We start from the raw sequence: 23,356 nt of genomic DNA on the forward strand, positions 1-23,356 counted from the left end.
TAAAATCTCTACGCTTCCTACGTCCTGCTTGCTTATTCTATTTTTTTCCTGCAGTGTTGCTCAGATCTTGTAACATCCAAGAACACTGCAGTTGCTTTATTTTATGTTCTGGTAGCCATCCGCATGAAAAACGCTTCTCTGAATACCTCTCTGAGTTCAGCTGCTGGAACGCCTTGGCGCAGTCGCCTGCGTGGCAGTTGTATGGGTCGCGGCTGTGGTGCACTGCTGGGCTGTACCAGGAGATGGCGCCGTTGTACCTCGCAGACGAGAAAAGGCTGAGCTGGGGCTTCCACCCGCTTGGGTAGAGCTTTGCCAACGACTCGAGGTGGCAATTGCCACTCGTTTTCGCGGCTTGAAACCTAAGTGTTTGGAGTTCTGCACGGCAAGGATGCATGAGCACAAAATGTGCTGTGTGGGTGCTTCAGCATCTTTTGTGCGGTACTTGCTTTACACAGGCAAAACCAACTTGTGTAGATGAAAGCAAGTCATCCAAGTAGAAACCTTGATGGAACAAGGGTTGTCATTCAGGTACAAGGTACTCAGTGTTTAGGGAAAATGAGGGATTTTAGGAGTTTAGGGGTTTAGGAGAAATGCCTTCTAACTGCAGAACTAACAAGATTTGCTGTGGAACAGTTAATTTTGCTGGCAGACTCCCCCTCTTCTATGCAGAACCCACTCAGAAAACCACCCAGGTCTTCACTCATGCGGCTGATGCTTTGGAGCAGAAGCTGTGGGAGATCCTTAGCCCTCCTGCGTAGTGGTTTGAGCTCATTAGACTTGGGTTTGCCCTTCTGAAATACTGGGCAATCTACACAAAGTCACCTATGATTCAGGTCCAAGCTACTCCTTTCTATCCCTGGTATGGGTTGTACAGCCATGACCGTCTTCCAAAAAGTCTGTTAGACTAAACTACTCACAGCAATGCAAAAAGACTATTGAGTAGCACAGCAAGAAAAACCCAGAGAGCCTTTTAGCAGAATGGAGACCTACTGGTTCCACCTGAGGTCACATTATCCATCTAAGGTGTTTTTTTGACATACTCATACAACATTCAAGCTTTACTACATGTTTAATAAGATTATATGTTATGTTTAAGATGCTTTTATGGCTGTGTCTTATGATAGGGACACCATGCCCACAAAGCCTAGACTTTCTAGTTCATCAAGGCTGTAGCAGCCTTATCAAAATACAACTGTACTTGTTATTATGAGTTTCCATACAACAGTGCTATCACTGATCCACGATCTAAGCTATAAATAACATTGTTACCAGAAACTTCTTTGGTGGTGTGTTCATCCTTTCAATGGTCCTCTGAAAACCAAGGTTAGTGCTCTTGTTTTCCTCCAGTGGAAGGGGAGTTGGGTGCCTTGTTGTAGGGGGAGAATAAAGGTGCTTCAGAGGGAGGAAGACTTCATCACTTCATCTTAACAAGGCCAAGTGCAGGGTTCTGCACTTTGGCCACAACAACCCCAAGCAGCGCTACAGGCTGGGGACTGAGTGGCTGGAGAGCAGTCAGGAGGAAAGGGACCTGGGGGTACTGATAGATAGTAAGCTGAAGATGAGCCAGCAGTGTGCCCAGGTGGCCAAGAGAGCCAATGGCATCCTGGCCTGCATCAGGAAAAGTGTGGCCAGTAGGACAAGGGAGGTTATTCTGCCCCTGTACTCAACACTGGTCAGGCCACATCTTGAGTGCTGTGTCCAGTTCTGGGCCCCTCAATTCACGAAAGATGTTGAGGTGCTGGAACATGTCCAGAGAAGGGCAACAAAGCTGGTGAGGGGCCTGGAGCACAAATCCTATGAGGAGAGGTTGAGGGAGCTGGGCCTGTTTAGCCTGGAGAAGAGGAGGCTCAGGGGTGATCTTATTACTGTCTACAACTACCTGAAGGGGCATTGTAGCCAGGTGGGGGGTGGCCTCTTCTCCCAGGTAACCAGCAATAGAACAAGGGGACACAGTCTCAAGTTGTGACAGGGTAGGTATAGGCTGGATGTTAGGAGGAAGTTCTTCCCAGAGAGAGTGATTGGCATTGGAATGGGCTGCCCAGGGAGGTGGTGGAGGCACTGTCCCTGGGGGTCTTCAAGAGAAGACTGGATGAGGCACTTAGTGCCATGGTCTATTTGACTGGCTAGGGCTGGGTGCTAGGTTGGACTGGATGATCTTGGAGGTCTCTTCCAACCTGGTTGATTCTATGATTCTATGACCTTTTGTCTGCTGGCTGTTGGGATAGGACTGAGCGTACCTTAGCAAAAAAGATGAGCTGGCTGAGAGCAGACCTGAACTGCTATTTATCTCTTGCTGCGCTTGTTCTCTCGTTTTCTCTCGCCCAAGTACATCCGTTTGTCGTGCGACACAGACTCCGAAACCCTCTACGACCTGATGACCCAGCACTGGCACCTGAAAACCCCTAACCTTGTCATCTCCGTCACCGGGGGCGCAAAGAACTTTGCGCTCAAGCCCCGCATGCGCAAGATATTCAGCAGGCTCATCTACATTGCCCAGTCCAAAGGTAAAGGCCTGCACACGTGTCTGTACTGCTCAGAACGCTATGGGAGTGGTAGCAGCTCAAAGGGCTGGCAGGGAAGCAGATGATTTGGGTTGTTTCTGCTTCTGGAGTCGTCTCCTTCTCTGGAGACTTTCAAAACCTGCCTGGATGCATTCCTGTGCAAACTACTCTAGGGGGTCCTGCTTTGGCAGGAGCTCGTTGATCTCTGGAGATCTCTTCCAACCTCTGATATTCTGTGATTCTGGCTGGTGCACTTGAGGCAAGTGTGACCTAACAGGTCTGAGAGACAGCCATCAGATGCCAGTGGTAAAGCAAGATAAGCTGTGTAGCATCTTTTGTGCATAGCTGAAGGACATGTGTTTCTTCTGATGTGAGGTCTTGGGAGGGGATTTTGCTGTTTTGTCTTAACAGGAATGCATTAGGAGGATGGATGTTCCATGGCATTCCCCTCAGTTTATTGGATGTTGTCCCCAGGGGCCTGGATTTTCACAGGAGGCACACATTACGGGCTGATGAAGTACATCGGGGAAGTGGTCAGAGACAACACCATCAGTCGGAGCTCAGAGGAGAATGTGGTGGCTATTGGCATAGCAGCCTGGGGCATGGTTTCCAACCGAGAAAGTCTGATTCGCAGTGGAGATAATGATGTAAGAAATATGCATGGGTTTCTGGGGAAGAACAGAGGAGGCTTGGCTGTCAGTTGTACAGGTTATGCCCATGACTGGCTGCTGCTGTGCTACGCTGATGCTGTCAGCCATATGATGACTGAGTGGTCAGCCAAGCTCTGCTTGTATGCCAGGCAAAGCAGACCTCAGCAAAAACTTTGGAGCAATACTAGAAGTGGGTAGATTCAGATTGGATGTTATGAAGAAGTTCTTTACCACAAGGGTGGTGAGACACTGGAAAAGGTTGCCCAAGGAGGTGGTGGAAGCCTGACTTCTGGAAGTCTTTAGGGCCAGGCTGGATGGGGCTCTGAGGAACCTGATCTAGTGTGAGGTGTATTTGCCCATGGCAGGGGGCTTGGAACTAGATGATCCTTGAGGTCCCTTCCAGCCCTGACAATTCTATGAAAATGCTTTCCAATGAAATACTTGCATAGAAGTAAATCTATCTGCTAAGCCTGACGGCAGCTTTTCTCCACCTTACATAGCACTGAAACAAACCACCAGATGCTCTTCCCCAGAACAGGAGGAGGCTGCTCTGGTGTTCAAGATATTCTTACACATCAGGCCTGTTGGGGAAAATTTTGCTTGTGGGGCTAGCATGACTATGTGGAAGTTCAGCTGCTCCAATTTCATACCTGGCAGACCATTAAGGAGTAACTTCTTCCACGATTACTCCAGCTGCTGTGAAATCCCTACATGCTTGTCCATAGTGAGGATTCCTGTGAGTTAAGACATGTCAAACCTGCTGGTGCTGTTATGGATCCTGCTCATTGATATCGTTGTCCCATGTGTCAGATACACTGGCATAGCTCCTCATCTCTCTTTTCCACTACATACTATGTAACATGTCTGAAAGCCATCCTGCTAGATAAATAAAAGCAGTTTTCTGAGGACTAAAGAGGTTTGAAGGTGGAACTAGATGACTTCAGGAGGTTCCTTCCAACCTAAACAATTCTGTGAAGACTTGAAATTAAGCTTGCTACAGATTTCGTGTGGCTGAAGGAAGCATGCACCAGTTAACAGGATTTCTGGAAGGACTAAACTGTTGCAAATAACTTCCACTGTTCCACTGACTGCAGTGAAGTTAAGGGAGGATCGTTGTAAATGAGGCCACTTTTAGAATGCATTCAGTTAGAAGAGACCTTTAAAGGTCATCTACTCCAACCCTGCTGCAGTAAGCAGGGACGCCTTTAACTAGATTGGGTTGCTCAGAGCCCCATCAAGATTGACTGTGAATGTCTCCAGGGATGAGGCCTCCAGCATCCTGCTTCAGTGCCCTCACAGTAAAGAACTTCTGCCTAACATCCAATCTAAGCCTACCCTGCCCTAGTTTAAAGCCATTGCCCCTTGTAAACAGTCCCTCCCCACCTTTCTCATAAGCCCCCTGCAGGTAATGGAAGGCTGTGCTAATGTCTTCCCAGAGCCCTCTCTTCTCCAGGCTGAACAACCCCAACTCTCTCAGCCTGTCTTTGCAAGAGATGTACTTCAGCTCTCTGATCATTTTTGTGGCCTTCCTATGGACCTGCTTCAGCAGGTCTCTGTTCTTCTTGTGCTGAGGGCCTTAAAGCTGGAAAGAAACATTTTCTCTGCAAATAATTATGCTGTGTACAGGATTTCTCTTGCTGTGTTCTGCTGCTGTTGGAACTAAGAATGACTCCTGAGTAACAAGGAGCAGCTGGTGGCAGATGTCATTGGCTTGTCCTTCAAGGCTTGTGCATGCTCTGTCCTTGGACCTCTGTTAAACACTGTGCTTGTGTTTCTAGGGGTATTACTTGGCCCACTACATAATGGATGATCTCAAGAGAGACCCTCTCTATTGTCTGGATAATAACCACACCCATCTCTTGCTGGTTGATAATGGCACCCATGGGCACCCAACAATAGAGGCAAAAGTCCGTACTCAGTTAGAAAAGTACATTTCAGAGCGAGTTATCCCAGGTAGGTGTGGGCATCAGGTGGCACACTGCTTTTCCCTTAGTCCTTACATGTTTTGGGGCTTATGTACAGTGAACAAAAGTGTAGTGGTAGCATCCCCTGGATACTGAACTGGAGAGGAAGTGTTAACTAAGCTGCATCTTGAGAACTTTCAGGAGCAATCAGCCCTCTTTAGAGCAATACCACTCCCTTCTCCTTCTTTTCTTTATATGACAGCAATCCTTTGTCAAACACAGCAAATGATCAGGTTTCAGCCATTCCTCACAGCCCTTCCCTCCCTTCCTGCTGGGCTATCTGTTGGAAACTAACTCTTCTACATACTTCCCTCCTGGCACTGAAGTCCACATAGCTGAAGCACAGCTACACAGGCTTTCACCAAAATAAGGATTTCTGAGGCTAATCAATCCATCTGCAGCCTGATCCAAAACAATTTCTCTTTCAAGCCCCTTCTTTGTCAAAAGGGAAAAAAAATAAAAGCCTTGACAGAAAAGTCTTAGTTAAAGAGGATTTTTTTTGGGGGGGAAGGGGGCTACTGTGGGATTTTGGGTTATTTTATCCATTTGGTTTTTTTCTTTGTTTCTTTCTGTTTTTTTTACTGGTTACTTAAGATGAAACATACTTGCTGTTAGTCATGATGGAGAACCCAGAATCATTACGGAGCTTGATATATCTCTCAAACACTAGCTCTAGGGGTTATGGGATTTTTAAGTCAGAGCTCTGAATCTTCAACTTGTGCTAAGAGCCTTGCACCTGGAGTCAGAGGTCAGGGGAATACAGAAAAATTGCATTTGGGAACTTGGGCACTAGTAAAAATTCTGATTGCTGTGAGGGGAAAAAAGCATCTGTTAGAGAAAGTTGCCTGAAGCCAACTGTGCAGAATGTTTTCATGAAAGCTGATTTTCCACTAAAACCAGGAAGAGCTGGTAATAGATTAAAAAAAAAATCAACAATGAACTAGAGTCAGAAAGTTTGGATGAGCTGTGTGGAAATTCTTTCATTGGACCCAGGAAAAAGTAGTTGTTCAAACTGCTCTAATCAGTTGAATATTTTTCTTCTTTTTTCCCCCCCTTTTTATTTTTTCCTCTTTTATTTTTATTAAACCTTTTGGCATGTTTCACAGAATCTAATTACGGTGGGAAGATTCCAATTGTCTGTTTTGCCCAAGGTGGAGGAAAAGAGACTTTGAAAGTAAGTTTGTTTCTTTTACCTATTTCCAGGAGCAACACTAGGGACGTTTGTCATATTTAAAACAGACTACTCCACGAGCAACTTGACAAAAGTAGCCAGACCTGCAGTCCTATTATTTACTACAGCTTGCCTAGCACTTGCTATGTAGAGACCTTGCTTGCAATTGCATTGAAGCATATAAGTTTTGTTTTGGTTAATGTTTTCCATGCAAAGATTCTACCTCTGACTGACATCCTGAGAAACTGTTGGCTGTAGCAGCTCTGTTATTCCAGTTCTTCTATAACAAATCCAGCACAAAAATGTTTGGTTCTCTTAAGACTCTTAAGTCTTTGCCAGTCATGCAGTTCTTGTTCCTTCTTATACGAATATGCCTAAACTGTGGTTTGGGAAAACTTGTCTTGCCTCTGCTCAGTGAGGATTAGTGCTTTCTTGTAACACAGAGGGATGATCAGCTGTACTGGAGATGCTTTTGCTCAGAGCTTGCTTGAACTGACTTGTGATTGCTTCTCCTGAGAACTGTGGCCTTCAACTTGTTTAAATCTAGGCAGCTGAGCAAGGCAGGAGGGCTCTGCTGATTCTGCTCCTTCAAAGCCTTGAAGGTGAGGGAGCAGGCATCATCTTCAAATAAATGACAAATGGGAAGAGGATGTATAGACTGGAGAGTGCAGAAAGAAATGGGAAGAGGATGTATAGACTAGAGAATGCAGAAAGAAGTTGCTTGAAACAAGATGTTTAAGTGATGCTTAGGGAGGGTCTTCTGGATGTGCCTCAGTGTTAAACCCCAGGATTGTTACTTCCCTGCCCATCTTGCAAGAGTGAAGATGAGTGGCCTGAGTGAGGAGAGCATGACTAAAGAAGCAAAGGGACCTGGCACCAGAGAATTTAAAGTGAGTGGGACGTGCAATCAGGCTGTGTGGAATAGGAACAGTGAGAAAAGAGTGACTTGAACAGCCAGAAGAGCTGATGTAGTCTGGGCTGAAGGACCTTGAGAAAAAGGGGCTGGATTTTGCGAGAGATTCATGTGTGATGAAGTGATTATGTCAGTGTTTGCATCAGTAAAATTGAAGCAGGAAGAAGGATGGTGAAACACTGGCACAGGTTGCCTAAAGAGGTTCTAGAAGCCTCATCCTTGAAAACGTTCATGGTTAGGTAGGATGGGGCTCAGAGCAACCTAATCTGTTTTAAGATGTCCCTGCTTTAAAGGTTCCATCCAACCCAAACCATCACATGATTTCTTTTGAAGAGGTAATCTTGGTGCTACCTGACCAAAACAGTGCTGTTAATAGTGAGGTGAATCAAACAGACTTAGTAGCTATCTCATCAGAATGAAGAAAAACCTTGTTAAATCTAATGCATAACTCCTAGCAAGAGGTTTCTCTGAAAAGTAACTGGATGACAGTTGAGTTAAGGGTCTCTTGGTTATTTATTGGTCTTAGTAGTACATGGAGATGTTCTTGTCTACCTTCCTGCTTAATTATAGGTGAAGCCATTTTCTGAAGAATAAATTGAGTCACTGATCAGCCCAGAGTGACACAGCAGGTTCCATGCTGTGAGCATCTGTCCTTACCATGCCTTGACCTTAACAGTGTTGGTCAGAGAAGACTTTCTCTTTCTCAGCTTCTCTGACTGATGCATGATGACAGAATTCAGTTTTAGTACAGGAGAAGTTAAAATGTTTTTGAGCTTCTGCTTTAAACCCCCTGTGATGTAAAACATGCCCTTTACTTGGACCCCTCTTAAGAAAACCACTTTGATCTAGCTGGTAGGAAAAAACATCTTCTTTTTGTCGTGTACCCACTATCCAATTGACAGCAATAAAATGTGTTTGTGGGTTTGATGGTTCAAGTTGCAGTTTTGTTGCTGCTGCTGCTGTTGCAAAACTTCAGAGAGCAAATAGATGTTCTGTCTTTCCAGTGCTAGAGGGTAACTTGCATTGACTCCTTCTGTACAATTTGTTAGCAGATGGTTTATATTCTGATGACTCTTTTGTCAATGGTCATGAAGCAAATGAAATGAAGGTTGCCTGTTGTGGTCTTTGCTACAAGAGGACTAATGATCATTTTTCCATCATTATTTCAATACCTTTTATTGTTGTTGGTTTTTGTTTAGTTTCCTTACTAATAAGCTATGTATAGCATTGTTGTGTGAGAAATTACATGAGCATCTACTTGGATGTTCAGTAATGTTGGAGTTTGATGCTCTCCTGATACCACAGAACTCATCCCTATATAAAAGGCTGCTGCTTGTGTGTCCAGCAAGTAAAGCTGGAGTCCTTGTTCTCAGCTGTGCTGTTACTTGAGCAATGCTGCACCACAAACCAGAGATGGCTGAGGCTAGGTAGTGCTGGAATGTGTCCTGAATGCCATTTCCTCTTGGCAATTTTCCTGATCTGCTAATCAGCTCTAAAATTTGATGGGTGGTGATTTCTGTCCCTCAGTTTCTGTGAGGCCCTTTGCAGCCTCCTGTCATTAGATGAATGCTGTTTTAAAGTGTCATCATTAGTAAGGTGTCAGTGGGTAGCAATAAAAATATTGCTCTGGACTGTGAGCTTCTGTTTTTCTCACCTAATCAAACCTTCAGTCTCTAGACTTACATACTGAGTAACACAGTCAGGCTTCAAGTGATCACCTCTTCCTCTCTGACTCCTTAGTCTATCAATGTGGCCATCAAGAGTAAGATTCCCTGTGTTGTGGTGGAAGGCTCTGGCCGAATTGCTGATGTTATTGCTAGCTTGGTGGAGGCAGAAGGCACTCTTGCTTCTTCATGCGTCAAGGAGAGCTTGCTCAGGTATCTGCCTCGTACTATTTCAAGGCTCTCAGAAGAGGAGACTGAAAGCTGGATCAAGTGGGTAAGTGTGTGCTACCATAGGGAACTAGCAGGGCTGGGAGGGGGAGAAGGGTGGAGGAAATTGGAGATGAGAAGCAGATAGTGCCTTCCAAATTATGGATGTTGCTGTTAGGTGGTGCATATAGGATGTGCAGTGCTCCTGGACTTCATATATGTGCATCAGGATTTAAAAAGAAAAATCCCAGACTTTTTTGACTTATATGGACTGGAACAAAGGGAGTGGGCAATGACAGTCCCTTAGAAAGGTAGCACATGTCTAGACACAGCAAAGCCAAGACCAGATGTATGGTGTGCTTCCTGTATGCTTGCAGCTCCTCTGGCTGCTGGCTGTGTCTCTTGGATGATGTGCTGGTGTTGATGTTGCAATTCCTTTGCATGCTTTGTGAAATTGCGGAAATTGGAGATTTGCACTTACAGTGCTAAATCCTGCTGAACTGCTTAGAGACAAAGTGTTATTGCTGCTACCCCAAGAACTTTTAGGTTGTAGTGATTTGACTTCAGGATTCCCCCATTCATTCCAAAAGTTCTTGTCTGTCTTCCTTCACCCCTTAAATTATTTCCCTCTGAGTAGATGTAGGAAGTTTAGGACTAGAGGCTCGGTTGGTGTTTCTCAACAGCAGCCTGCAGTCTCCACTGAGATTCTGTGGCTTGAATTACTAATCCTGTGTACATGGGATACAGTTGAAGGTACAACACTGTGTCTACACCAGCAAATTCTGATTGTGTTCTTTTTTGCCTCTTAGACCAGGCATAGAGCCTTCAGAATGTAGTCACTGTTGTGATGCCATAGGTAACCACTTGTTAGAAGAGTGCTCTCTGGAAACTGGGTCAACTGAAGAAGTGAGGAGAGCATCTGATATCTTGGGTTGCTTGGGTCAGTCTTGGAAAATGGTTGTAACTTTCTGGTTACCTGGCCTTCAGCTGGACCTGGTTTTAGATATACCTTGAGTACTGTGTCCAGTTCTGGGCTCCTCAATTCAAGAGAGATATTGAGATACTGGAACATGTCCAGAGAGGGGTAACGAAGCTGGTGAGAGGCCTGGAACACAGCCCTGTGAGGAGAGGCTGAGGGAGCTGGGGTTGTTTAGCCTGGAGAAGAGGAGGCTCAGGGGTGACCTCATTGCTGTCTACAACTACCTGAAGGGAAGCTGTAGCCAGGTGGAGGTCAGTCTCTTCTCCCAGGCAACCAGCAATAGAGCAAGGGGACATAGTCTCGAGTTGTGCCAGGGTAGCTCTAGGCTGGATGTTAGGAGGAAGTTCTTCCCAGAGAGAGAGATTTGCCATTGGAATGGGCTGCCCAGGGAGGTGGTGGAGTTGCTGTCCCTGGAGGTGTTGAAGAAAAACCTGGATGAGGCACTTAGTGCCATGGTCTAGTTGACTGGCTAGGGCTGGGTGCTAGGTTGGCCTGGATGATCTTGGAGGTTTCTTCCAACCTGGTTGATTCTATGATTCTGCTCTTCTAAATAGAATCACCTGCTTGGAAAAGACCATAAGATCATCAAGTCCAACCATTACATAACATCTCTGTGTGCACAGAAAAAAAAAAACAGCTCCAGTCTTAGTGTTCTGTGATTTTTCATAAGCCTTAGTTGCAAGAACACTTCAGTCCAGTGAACAATTCATCAACTTGAGCTAATTCACTTTCTCAGTTAACTGCCCAATGTTTTATCCTAGGATGTGATTTTGTTATCTGCTCTTGGTAAATTAACTCTTACCTGTGCTCATAGTAGGCAGTGATTACAAGTTCAAGACTCAGTTCAAATCCATAATAAAGGATGGAAAATGTTATATGGTTTCTTCTACACATAAAGCCATTTTTCTCAGCCTTCTGCACCTTGCCCCTGACTTCCAAAGTACCCAAAAAAAATTAATAACTGTTGCAAGTTGTTTGCAGGTCCCAGAGAAAGCTCTCAAACTTTTGTATATATTTTCTTTAATATAAACCAAGTAAAGCTTCTGGTATTAAAGTTTAAGCAGCTGTCGTTTCTGGCAAGGCCTGAGTTAAATCTCTTGGTCTCAGAGCTTGGCAAAGCAAGTCCGTAGGTCAATCTGCAAGTTCCCCTGGGCAACCTTCTCTGCTTGACCCTATTTTGAAGAGTGGGCTTGGACTAGATCTCTAGAGCTACATTTCAATCTCAGTGATTATCTGCTTCTGTAATAAGAAGGTTACAGGAAAAGGGACAGCAATAGGACCTTGCCTTTAGCAGAGACAGTCCTGCAGAAGTCATGAGGGAGCTTGCACTTTGAGCATCGAGCCTGTCACATCCACAAGCAGACCACAAGCCTCTGGTTTCCAGAAGGAGCTCTGCACTGGGGAGCATGTTGCTGCTGAAGGCAATTTTACCTGTGTGGTCACTCCTCACAGCTTCTGCTGAGTGGCTTTGGAGTGTATCACCTGCTGCAGTCAAGAATAGCAAAGATTATTTGTCTTCTGTGCTCCTGAATTAAAGGAAATGCACAAATCTTGGCTGTGTGAGAAATAATCTCCAATTTTGATAAAGCACAAGGAGGTAGAAACTGGTCTCCAGTGAACTGCCAGGCAGTTTTTGGAACTTGTGCTGTCAGAATCTGTTTTTACTTTGAATTATTTCTAATTATTGAGATTACATTTTTTGTTATAATGTTCTGCACAGGGGAATCAGTTATTTGCTGTATGTTCATAGGATAATTAATCCTGTGCTTTGGTGACTTTAAAATAAAACTCATTACTTCTATCTAGACTTGATGAAATTTCAACTGCATGTAGAAAGGAGACTGATGATAAGCAGCTTTGCTATGATATGATGGGAAATTTCTTTGAAAGATGCTCTAGGAAATCAGCTACTAAACAGCCTAAGATGGCTTTGAAATTGAACTTTTCATTTTTGTAGATCAAAGAAGTCCTTGAGAGCCCTCATTTACTGACAGTTATCAAAATAGAAGAGGCTGGAGATGAAATTGTGAGCAATGCCATTTCCTTTGCTCTGTACAAAGGCAAGTGATTGTTTCTTCTGGGGTTTTGGTTTATTTTTAATGGGAAAAGATGCTGATCTTGAACAGGCTGCCTTAGAGCAGTGCCATCTCACTAGAGTTAAGCCTCTGTCACAATGGAATCTTGTCTTCACCTCAAGTGATGCAAACAGGCTACAGCAATGTTTTGGGAGCTGTAAGTGCGAGTGAGATCAAAGGCATTTAGCAGAACTTTGGGGATGGTGGGATAGCATCTCTGAGAGCTACAAGTATGCAGTGCAACCAGGAGCCAGGAAACCAAGCAAAGGATCTTTACTGCGGGTTACTGCAATGTAAAATCAAATATATTTTGGTGTATATCTGGATTATTGAAGAAGACTGACTGACATTCAGCAGGGAGAGAAATATCCAGCTAATTAACTTTCAGTATGCAGGGCTGCTCCTAACTCTTAACTCATTCAAATCCCAGTGACTTGTTACTATGAGTAATTCAGACATGGACTCTACTACTCCGCCAGAGCAGTAGTACTGGTACTCAGTAAAGGTTGCTGTCTTGACCTCATTTTACTGTTTGTACTTGGAGAAAGCCTACACATGTTACAGCTGCTTATGACACTTTTTGTGTAGGGCTCCATTGAGAATCCTGTAGAATTTATTTTGTGTAGACAATGCAGGACACTGAGGAGCCTGAAGAAAATGTTGTGTTTATTTTGCTTGATGAGGTGCTCCTGGTAGCTTGTTTATGACCTATGCTGAACCATAAATATGTGTCTGAGCCTCCATCATCCTCTAAAATCCAGTCAGGAAGATGTACATGAGCCTGGGGAAAGACACTTGAGAGGGGTCTTGTCAAGTAGAGTGCAAAAAGCAGAGATGAATAAATATGCCAAGAAGCTCTTCTCTCTCTGGTCTTTTACCTAGAGGATTGTTCCTTCTCTGCAGCTTTCAGCACCAATGAACATGAGAGAGACAACTGGAATGGGCAGCTGAAGCTGCTGCTGGAGTGGAACCAGTTAGACCTGGCCAACGATGAGATCTTCACCAATGACCGCAACTGGGAGGTACAGACCACTTCTGGGCACAGCAATATGGGACAGGGGAGCAGTGGAAAGAGAGACATTGTAAGAACAGCCACTCTCTTAGCACCCCAACCTCTCTGATGATATGCAGGAGTGCCTACTCTTCCTTGTACTGACATCAGTGATTGTAAAGGTTATCTGCCCATTCCAGAAGTACTCTAAGCTAACCAATAAGGGCAATTGCATACACCTGATTCTGGTGCGAATGTGGCAGCATGAAGGAACATGTGGCAGTTACACACATATGTCAAGGCCTTAGGTAAGCTTTACTTGTTTCCTGTGCCCTAATATTCACTTTTCCATTTCTTCCTAGTCTGCTGACCTACAGGACGTCATGTTCACAGCCCTAGTGAAAGACAGGCCTAAATTCGTCCGTCTCTTCCTGGAAAATGGCTTGAATCTGAGGAAGTTCCTTACCACAGAGGTCCTTAGAGAGCTGTACACAAACAACTTCAGCAGCCTGGTGTTCAAAAACCTGCAGATTGCAAAGAACTCCTATAACGATGCACTTCTCACTTTTGTGTGGAAGATGGTCGAAGACTTCCGAAGAGGTCTCAAAAGAGATGACAAAAACAGCAAGGATGAGACGAAAATACATCTTCCAGTAAGCGACGAGCAGTTCGATTGCACTATGTGTCCTCTGAAAGAAAAAAGATAACCATCATGTTTGGTTTCTGGCATAGCAGAACTTGCTTTAACATCCTCCACCTTGTCTTACATTTCACATACTGCCCCATTTTACAAATGCATGTGAGGGCCATTTCACTACACAAAAAATATGGGAGTTTATTTGGGTGTTGAGTTGAAAATTTTCCTATTAGAGCAATAAATACCCTAATTATGCTTGGAGTGTGCTTGTGAAGTTCAGAGTCCAGTACAGAGGTGCATAAAGCATTTGGACTCTTATATTTTGGTACAGACTCTTGTATATTAACCCTTGCTTGCTGCAAGGATGCCGAGCACTTCCTGGACTTTAATTGCAGGTAAAACCTGACTATAAGAGCTTAGCAGGGCAGAACATCAGATCCAAAGTGAGTTTCAAACCTGAAACATGGGCTTCAGATGGGAAGCTTTTTAAATCAATTGTTGACTTCAGAGATGCAAAACATGGCACTTAGGGGAAGCTTGGCTTGAAAATGCTGATTTGCTGTGAGTTTTCAGCAAAGTTTGTTACTCCCTGAAGGTGCATTGCTCAGGAGTCATTTTGCGATGGCTTCGCCATGGGTAGGTGTGAATAGGTCTAATGCAAAAAAAGGCAGTGCTATAGAAATTCTTTGTTTAAGTTCTTGTGAAGCTCAGGGTCTTCCTTAAAGCCATGTTGGTATAAAGCCAATATTCTCTTCAGAAGAACTTCATCTGTGTTCACTAAACCTAAAGTGTCAAGTCTTTGTCAACTTTGACCCAAACGACTTTCAATGCTGACTCCAGGAGAAAAAGGGAGACTGCTTCCTCCACACCACATAGGATAATGTAAGGCCTAACTTATATTAGTGTGTGCCAAATACCAGACAGCTGAGAGATGATTAGTGGGCTGGTTGTAAAAGGAAGAAAACATGAAAACAGGAGCTTGGCAGGCTAGGATTTGTTGCAGTTGAAAACAGTTTATTGACCCTGGGCCTGAAGAGTTGTTGCTCTATATTTCAGGATGAGTGTCCTATCACAAGACACCCATTACAAGCTCTGTTCATTTGGTCAGTTCTTCAGAACAAGAAAGAGTTGTCTAAAGTAATTTGGGAGCAAGTAAGTTGAATTCTCCTTTGTATCTTCTTGCAAACAGCACAATGTTTCTTGTCTGTGACTTGCAGGCCTTTGAAGGCATTGGGTCTATCTTTATACACAAACCCACAAGAGATAATTGCTATATGACTCTGAAGGAGGTTTAATGTCACCCATTTTGGTTTTGGGTGTGGATTTCATACTTTTGTTTCTAACGTCATGTGAGAGTCTGCAGTCCAAGCTAGCTTTTAGCTTTAGTTGTATGTTCTCCTCTGTGTTCAAGACTGGATGCTGAGTTCCCATCCATTGCACACTATGGATATGTTCTGATCCCACATATTTGACAGAAATCTGTTTCTAACTTTTGGTGCAATCACCAAACACATAATTTGCAGGCTAATGTGAGGCTAATGCAAGCACATCTAATGGATGCCTGGATTCCTATTGATCTTTGTGCCTGAAACAGAATGCTTCTTCCCTGCACATGTAGCTTTTTTGAAAGGAATGCACCAACATAGCCTGGGAAGTTCTGGGTACACTCAGCTGGTTTAGACTGATGGACAGTGAAACTGGTAGTGTAGCTCACGACACCACAGGCTCTCTTTTGTGAATCTTCAGCCTGAGAGACAATGCCCTCTCTATATGCCACATATGTAACTATTAAATATCAGAGCTTTTCAAACTGCTCATAATGTTATTATCAAACCAGTACATTGATGGCTACCATTTATTTTGTGGAAGTGGGTCTTCATTTACCAGTCATGACTGAGAATTGAGTAGCTGTTGCAAAAAGGGACATGATTTTTAAAGAAAAGATCACATTCCTTTTCCAGGTAGCTTTCCATGACTTAACTCTCTCTCCACAGACCAGAGGTTGTACATTGGCAGCCCTCGGAGCCAGCAAGCTTCTGAAGAGCATGGCGAAGGTAAAGAATGATATAAATGCTGCTGGTGAGTCTGAGGAACTCGCTAATGAGTACGAGACAAGAGCAGTAGGTAAGTGTCTTCTTGAAGTCCTTTAGAAATTTAATAGGATGGGTTGGAGACCAGGAATTAGTTTCCTTTCCTGGAACATTACATGTTTCAGTGATCTCCAAGGCTGGGGTGTATCAGTGATTGCACAGTGATGTTTTTATTTTGTGTGAAGCCGAACTGATAACCCTTCTGGTTTTGTTCGGCAAAAGGCAAGGCAAAGTAACTCAATCAGTTTGCCTGAAATGCTGCCCAGACATCCAGCTTGAATTTTAAAGAAGAGAAATGACATCTCAAACAGAAGTGGAAAGCAAGCCTTATTTATAAAACTAGATACTCCACATTAAATGCTTCCTCTTAGTGTCAAAATGTGTTTTTTACTGCTTGGAAATTTCTGCTACACCATCTGCTCCCTGTAGGAACTGTATGTCTTGTCTGAACAGGTTGCCTCCAGAGGTGGATGTTGTGGGGTTCTTTTATGGGGGTAGAAAATTCCATTCCTTGGGAAAAAAAGCTACTTAGCTCTAATGACAGGACTGAATGAAAAAGGAGCCCAGAAACAGCAAGGGCAATACAGGGTAAGGGAAGTTTTCTGCATGAGTGCTGGTAGTAATCAGGTTGAGAAAGGCCACCCTTTAAGTTTACAGGCGTACTTTTGGGGCATGAGAATAAATTGCAGGTAAAAAACAGATTGAATTACTAAATTCTGACTGCAAAATCCTTATTCTTTGACAACGAGCATGCAGTTGCTCATTAGGAGTTTTAGATCTAGCTCAGTTATTTTTCTTGCTTTGTATGGCTTTCAGTTTCTCCTATTGCAAGGACTGTCAGCAACACAGAACTGAGTCCTGCAGTGACCAGTGGTTTCATATTTAATGAGGATAATGGCTGATGGGAAGAGTAGAGGCATGTTCTGATTTTTTAGGACTTCATTTCCTGAGTGATGATGCTAACATGTCTCAGTGACTAGTTATCCTGCCATTTATTCAGAGAAGCATGTAAAAGAAACCCAGCACAGCTGGCAGTAATAAAGCAGAAGTCAATTGGTGGCACCCACAGCTTAGAAAGTCAAGCTTATCTGTCGTGCAGGGCTTTGGCTCCTTAAGTTGGAGGGAAATATAACATGGTGTTATTTCTGGGGCTTCTTGTCTTGCTTGATGCAGAGAACTGTGAGTTTGTAACTGCACTGCTGCACAGAAATCTGCTGTCACCAACATAAATCTAGTCAGTGACAGGTAAAGTTCAGTAGCCCTTAGGTTGAATAGGAGCCCACAGAAATGTTGCAGGAAAGGGCTTCTGTAAGTCTCTAGTCCAGTCTTGCCATTGAAGTGAGGTTACCACCAGGAGTAAATCAGTTCAGTCATGGCTTTGTTTAGCCAAATCTTGAAAATCTCCTCAGATGGCTATTGTTTTGGTGCCCCTAAGAGCAGGCCATGTTTGTCCCTTTTCTGGTGCTCATGGAGGCTAGAATGGCCTCTTGAACCTGAGCCTTATTTTTGTTTGTGTATCTATCAGCAAAGGTATTTCACTGCCTACTAAGGAGTGGAACAAAGCCACGTTGTGAAAATATCTTCTCTGTTACCTGACAGTGTCTCCTATTTTACAAAGTGAAAAATGCTTAATAGAGTTTCTTAGAGGTATTCACATCCCTCAGGCCTGACTATACAGCAAGACACTGAGAAATGAATAGGTCCCATTGAAATCTATCAAGATCTACCTGGAAATTGTAGTCTGTGTATAAGAGCAGCCAAAGGTATTGCTGTATGTGCTCATCCTCCTGTTACCGTAACACAGCTGCTAGTGAAACGCCTGGGGAGGGACCTGCTGGACAGAAGAGATTCTAGTGAAGCCTGGTGGGATTTAGAAGAGGCTGACTTGCTCACCAGGGCAGTTGTTCTCTGTCACAGATACACCAACAGAATGGCCTTTGAGTGGGAAGCTTCCAGAGTGTGAAAAATCTTTGGGCAGAATAAGACGCTTGAGAATCTTCTAAAACAACTCTGCTTGCAACACATTTCCTAGTGAAAAGCATCAGGTTCTGCCCTTGTTACTCAGCTCTACTGTTGATATGGGACTACTGAGACTGATTTATAAGTCATCAGATTGGTGCTAAATAAATAAGATGATATATTGAGTCATGTGATTGGGAGAAGTTAATATTTGCCCTGATGTCTTTTTAGTGCAGAACTTATCTTAATGCTACCTCTCTGTGAGCTGGTTTGCTCTTACAGATTCCTATCCAGGCATGAATTCGGCAGGAAAGCTTAATACATGCAAGTGAGGTTGTGAAGCAACACACATATTGTTTTACTATGCTGAAAATGAGGAAAGAGTTCTTGTGTGTGCATGTTTTGCAATCACAAATGTTATACTTTGGAAGTCATTGAAGACAACTGCACTCAAGTTGGTGGGAAATGGAGTTAGAAGCTGGAGCTCAGTGTCAGGCTGCCTCTCTCCTCCAGAGCTGTTCACAGAGTGCTACAGCAACGACGAAGATCTGGCTGAGCAGCTGCTAACTTATTCCTGTGAAGCCTGGGGAGGATGCAATTGTCTGGAACTTGCAGTGGAAGCTAAAGACCAGCAGTTCATTGCACAGCCAGGGGTGCAGGTAAGGTCAGTGAAAATAAAGTGCACAGATTACTGTAACTACTGTAATTGGAGTCACTTAAATAGAAGTGAATATTCTTGCTGTGAAAATACTACATCCACACGAACAGCCTAGGAAAGGTTGATGCTCAAACACTGTCTTCATGGAAATGAGAGCCCCCAGGTGAGGTTTCCCAGCCCCGTGAACATTGAGCTTTGCGTGGCATCAGCATGGCTGTGTCCTGCAAAACTAGAGTCTGCAGTGCTGTGACATGCATCTCAAAGAGCTGGTGCTGGGAACAGGCTGTGCAGCTCTTCTTTCTCAAAATAAGCAGCGGCTGATCTGTCCACAAATGCTAAGTCACAAGGGGAAGACTTGATTTAGAGCTGTAAATCGTAACGAGCCTGGTGATAAAGACTGCCAGAAGTTGACATAGCTCCCATGTAGGCACAGTGTGAATGTAGTGCCTGGTGTAATGTAAACTGCCTCCTAAACCAGGTCAAGTCCTGCTCAGCCTCACACTGAGCTCCTCATCATGTGGACTGTAGGATGGCTGGACCAAGGAACCTGCAGACTGGTGCAGAAAGCCTTTTGTATTGTTGAAATGGAATCTCATTTGAAATCTAATTTTAGGGTGTTGTTTTTTTAACTACATTAAGTGTCATTTAATAGCATTCCTAGGTTATTGTATTGCTGTTAGAACAAATGAGGATGTTTTCTTCTTCCCTGCAGAATTTTCTTTCCAAGCAGTGGTATGGAGAGATTTCAAGAGATACTAAGAACTGGAAGATTATACTATGTCTGTTCTTTTTCCCTTTATTAGGCTGTGGTTTCATCTCATTCAGGTAATCAACTGGCACCTCATTAGCAGAAGCAAATAAGTTAATCATAGGATCAGGTTGGGAGGGACTACTGGAGATTCACAGAATCAGAGAATGTCAGGGACTGGAAGGGACCTTGAAAGATCATCAGTCCAAACCCCCTGCAGAGTAGGATCACCTATATGAGATCACACAGGAACATGTCCAGGGGGGTTTTGAGTATCCCCAGAAAAGAAGACTCCACAACACCCCATGGCAGCCTGTTCCAGTGTTCTGTCACTCTCAGAGTGAAAAAAATTCTCCTCATGTTTACATGAAACTTCCTATGCCTCAACTTCCACTCATTGCCCCTTATCCTGTCCTCGGGCATCACCAAATAGAGCCTGGCTTCCATCCTCCTGGAACTCACTCTTTACATATTTATAAACATAAACGAGGATGAAGAGGGGATTATTGTAACAAAAGATGAGGAAAATGCTGATCTTTGCCTTGATCTTCAATACTAGGACAGGTTGTCTGCAGGACAACTTGCCTCCTCAGCTAGCAGATGGAGTCAAGGACCAGTATAACCTTCCTGTAATCCACAAGGAAGAAGTAAGGGACATGCAGAGCCACTTGGATCCTCACAAGTCCATGGAACCAAATGGGAGCCATCCTAGGGTGCTGACAGAGCTGGCAGCTGAGCTGGCCAAGCCACTCTCCATCTTTTGTCAGCAGTCCTGGTTCACTGGAGAGGTCCCTGAAGAATGGAAGCTGCCAATGTGATGCCCATGCACAAGAAGGGCCAGAAGGGAAGAACTAGGAAATTCCAGACCTGTCAGCCTGACCTCAGTGCCAGGCAAGGTGATGGAACAGGTCATCTTGAGTGCCATCACAAAGCACCTACAGAATGGCCAAGGGATCAGGCCCAGCCAGCATGGGTTTAGGAAGGGCAGGTCCTGCCTGACCAACCTGATCTCCTTTTATGATCAGGTCACCTGCCTGGTGAATGTGGGGAAGGCTGTGGATGTAGTCTACTTGGACTTCAGCAAAGCTTTTGACACTGTCTGCCACAACAAGCTCCTGGCAAAGCTGGCAGCTCATGGCTTGGACAGATTCACTCTGATATGGGTCAAGAACAGGTTTGAGGGGTGGGCCTAGAGAGTGGTGGTGAATGGTGCCACATCCAGTTGGCAGCCAGTCACTAGTGGTGTGCCCCAGGGATCAGTGCTGGGTCCAGTCCTGTTCAATATCTTTACTGATCATCTGGACCAGGGAATTGAGTCCAGCATCAGTAAGTTTGCAGATGACACCAAGCTAGGAGCAGGTGTGGATCTGTTGGAGGGTAGGAGAGTCCTGCAGAGGGACCCTGACAGGCTGGATGGGTGGGCAGAGGCCAATGGGATGAGATTTAACAAGGCCAAGTGCAGGGTTCTGCATTTTGGCCGCAACAACCCCAAGCAGCACTACAGGCTGGGGACAGAGTGGCTGAGAGCAGCCAGGAGGAAAGGGACCTGGGGGTACTGATAGATAGTAGTTGAAGATGAGGCAGCAGTGTGCCCAGGTGGTCAAGAGAGCCAATGGCATCCTGGCCTGCATCAGGAACAGTGTGGCCAGTAGGACAGTGGAGGTTATTCTTCCCCTGTACTCAGCACTGGTCAGGCCACACCTTGAGTGCTGTGTCCAGTTCTGGGCTCCTCAATTCAAGAGAGATGCTGAGGTGCTGGAATGTGTCCAGAGAAGGGAGATGAAGCTGGTGAGGGGTCTGGAACATAAACCCTGTGAGGAGAGGCTGAGGGAGCTGGGGATGTTTGGCCTGGAGAAGAGGAGGCTCAGGGGTGACCTCATTGCTGTCTACAACTACCTGAAGGGAGGCTGTAGCCAGGTGGGGGTTGGTCTCTTCTGCCAGGCAACCAGCAACAGAACAAGGGGACACAGTCTTAAGTTGTACTGGGGGAGGTATAGGCTGGATGTTAGGAGGAAGTTCTTCCCAGAGAGAGTGACTGGCATTGGAATGGGCTGCCCAGGGAGGTGGTGGAGTTGCTGTGTCTGGAGGTGCTCAGGAGAAGACTGGATGAGGCACTTAGTGCCTTGGTCTAGTTGACTGGCTAGGGCTGTGTGATAGGTTGGACTGGATAATCTTGGAGATCTCTTCCAACCTGGTTGATTCTATGATTACCTCTCAGTCAACCTCTCATCTGGATTGCTCAATCCAACCTTCTGCTCAAAGCAGGGTCAGCTACAGTAGGTTGCTCAGGGCTGCATCTGTGTAGAGTTTGAGTCTCTCCAAGGATGGAGACTCACACCTACTCTGAGGAACCTGTTTGAGTGTTCTCGACTCTCAGATAAATCTATTTAATGACTGAACAAGTTTTTGAGCGATCCTGTCCTCAGCGTGTTCTGGAGCTGTGCCAATTCATGTGCCTGAATTCAGTAGATGTAGGACCCTTTAATGTCTCCTTGCTAAACTTTGCCCCTTTCTCATTTTCATTTTGAAGAGCACAAATCTTTCCAGGTATAAAATCTATGCTTTGAGACATTATCTCTCTTTTAATTCCTCAGGAAAAAGCCTGTGGAGAAGAGTAAGAAGCTCTTCCTGTATTATGTGTCTTTCTTCACCTCTCCCTTTGTGGTCTTCTCCTGGAATGTCATCTTCTACATCGCTTTCCTGTTGCTCTTTGCCTACGTGTTGCTTATGGATTTCCAGAAGGAACCTACTGCCCTGGAGATCATCCTTTACGTCCTGGTCTTCATTCTGCTTTGTGATGAAGTGAGACAAGTAGGCAGCGCTTGCAAACCAAAACCGCTTAGTGCTAGGTTAAAAGCCTTGGGGGTTTTCCCCTTGCAGTAGCATAAGTCAGTGCAGGCTGCTTCTAAATTACAAGGGAACCACTTTTTGGGAGATATATTCAGGCAACTCAAGGCACAATAAATTTTATTTCTCCCATCCTACAATGTTTAATTTCTGCTTACATCCCAGTAACTGCAATGCCTATGCACCAAGAGGAATGTGTAGTGACTTTGAGGCTGTGCAGATACGCTGATGTCAGTAGTGGCATTTCTCAGGACTATTCGGCTTGGATTGCCAAAACAGTTTCAAACAGGAAGTTAGACACAAGGAACTTAGACACAACACATTTCTCTAGGTGCATACTTCTAGATTAAATTATTCCTGCCTCTTTTCCACACACTACCCCCATTTTTTTTAACCAATAAGCACTGTATTATGACGTGCTTCTATTTATCTTTCAGTCATGAATAGAATTCTTGCTATTTTCATGTAGTCCTAAGGACTGGATTTGGACTGCTTGCATTCTTTATGCTGGTGTGGTGTGGGAACAGCATGTGGGGCTGTTTTTTTTTAGCCATCCATGTAGTTGATATTCTTCTCACTTCATATCTAAGGAGACATTTGAAATATGTTGGTTTTCAGGCAAGCTGGTCTCTACCAACCAGCCTTCAAAACAGTGGGAGGATGATGGCGAGGTCAGAAGAGAAATGAGTGTGTGGTTTCAATGCAGTGCTGCTTTCTGATTGTCCTGTATGGCATTAGAGTCCTCATGAGTGTTTGTGGGTGATCTGCTGGACCAGCCCACCCTGCAATAACTTTTCTTGCATGAGCTCAAATTACATTGCCAAATGTTGTTACTGTGCTTAACTTGCTGTGTGATCTTTCTCCTTTTTGATAGTCAAGGTGGTACCCTGTTTTAGGCAACTTTATTTGCTAAGGAAAATGAGGGAAAAGTAAAAGACTTTGTTTCAATGAAAACACTAATGGAGTGTTTGTTTCTGCTGATTTAGGTTCTCGTGTCTCTGGACCTGTCCTTGCACTTCCCGTGCGTACCCAGCAAAAGTCCTGGGGAAAATGTTAGGGAGAGAACCTTTTAACCTTACCCCCACCCCCAATCTCACTATTTCTAACCAACTTGAGCAGGCAGAGCAGCTTTTGGATCCCAGTAATCCCCTTAATAGCTGGAGGCCAGACTGTGCCAGTTTGATTGTGGGAGTGGAGGCAGCTAAAAAAGAGCTATTATTGAAGATTTAAAATTCTCTTAAGTCAGTGTCCTGGCTTCAAACCCATTTTGCTAAGAAGCAGAATACAGGGCAGTGTCCCACT

The 23,356-nt window shown here is 44.5% G+C and overlaps 1 protein-coding gene across 11 annotated transcripts in view; it reads left to right on the forward strand.

The window, feature by feature from the left end:
* TRPM8 (transient receptor potential cation channel subfamily M member 8) overlaps nucleotides 1-23,356 on the forward strand; it is a 58,664-nt gene that overhangs the window by 15,361 nt on the left and 19,947 nt on the right. For 6 of the 11 annotated variants that reach the window (XM_064159713.1, XM_064159693.1, XM_064159704.1 and 3 more), the window contains 13 exons: nucleotides 2,327-2,504; nucleotides 2,976-3,148; nucleotides 4,930-5,104; nucleotides 6,222-6,289; nucleotides 8,940-9,137; nucleotides 12,007-12,109; nucleotides 13,028-13,146; nucleotides 13,478-13,768; nucleotides 14,809-14,904; nucleotides 15,747-15,876; nucleotides 18,315-18,460; nucleotides 19,172-19,284; nucleotides 21,802-22,509. In XM_064159713.1, coding sequence (XP_064015783.1) covers nucleotides 2,327-2,504; nucleotides 2,976-3,148; nucleotides 4,930-5,104; nucleotides 6,222-6,289; nucleotides 8,940-9,137; nucleotides 12,007-12,109; nucleotides 13,028-13,146; nucleotides 13,478-13,768; nucleotides 14,809-14,904; nucleotides 15,747-15,876; nucleotides 18,315-18,460; nucleotides 19,172-19,284; nucleotides 21,802-22,090 — 2,079 coding nt within the window. In that variant the 3' untranslated portion in view covers nucleotides 22,091-22,509. Of the gene's footprint in view, nucleotides 1-2,326; nucleotides 2,505-2,975; nucleotides 3,149-4,929; nucleotides 5,105-6,221; nucleotides 6,290-8,939; nucleotides 9,138-12,006; nucleotides 12,110-13,027; nucleotides 13,147-13,477; nucleotides 13,769-14,808; nucleotides 14,905-15,746; nucleotides 15,877-17,646; nucleotides 17,732-17,759; nucleotides 17,920-18,314; nucleotides 18,461-19,171; nucleotides 19,285-21,801; nucleotides 22,510-23,356 lie in introns of those variants that run through there. The other 5 variants (XM_064159752.1, XM_064159721.1, XM_064159728.1 and 2 more) reach the window with 5 other exon arrangements.

Source organism: Pogoniulus pusillus, chromosome 2, assembly GCF_015220805.1.
Source record: "Pogoniulus pusillus isolate bPogPus1 chromosome 2, bPogPus1.pri, whole genome shotgun sequence".
Taxonomy (NCBI): domain Eukaryota; kingdom Metazoa; phylum Chordata; class Aves; order Piciformes; family Lybiidae; genus Pogoniulus; species Pogoniulus pusillus.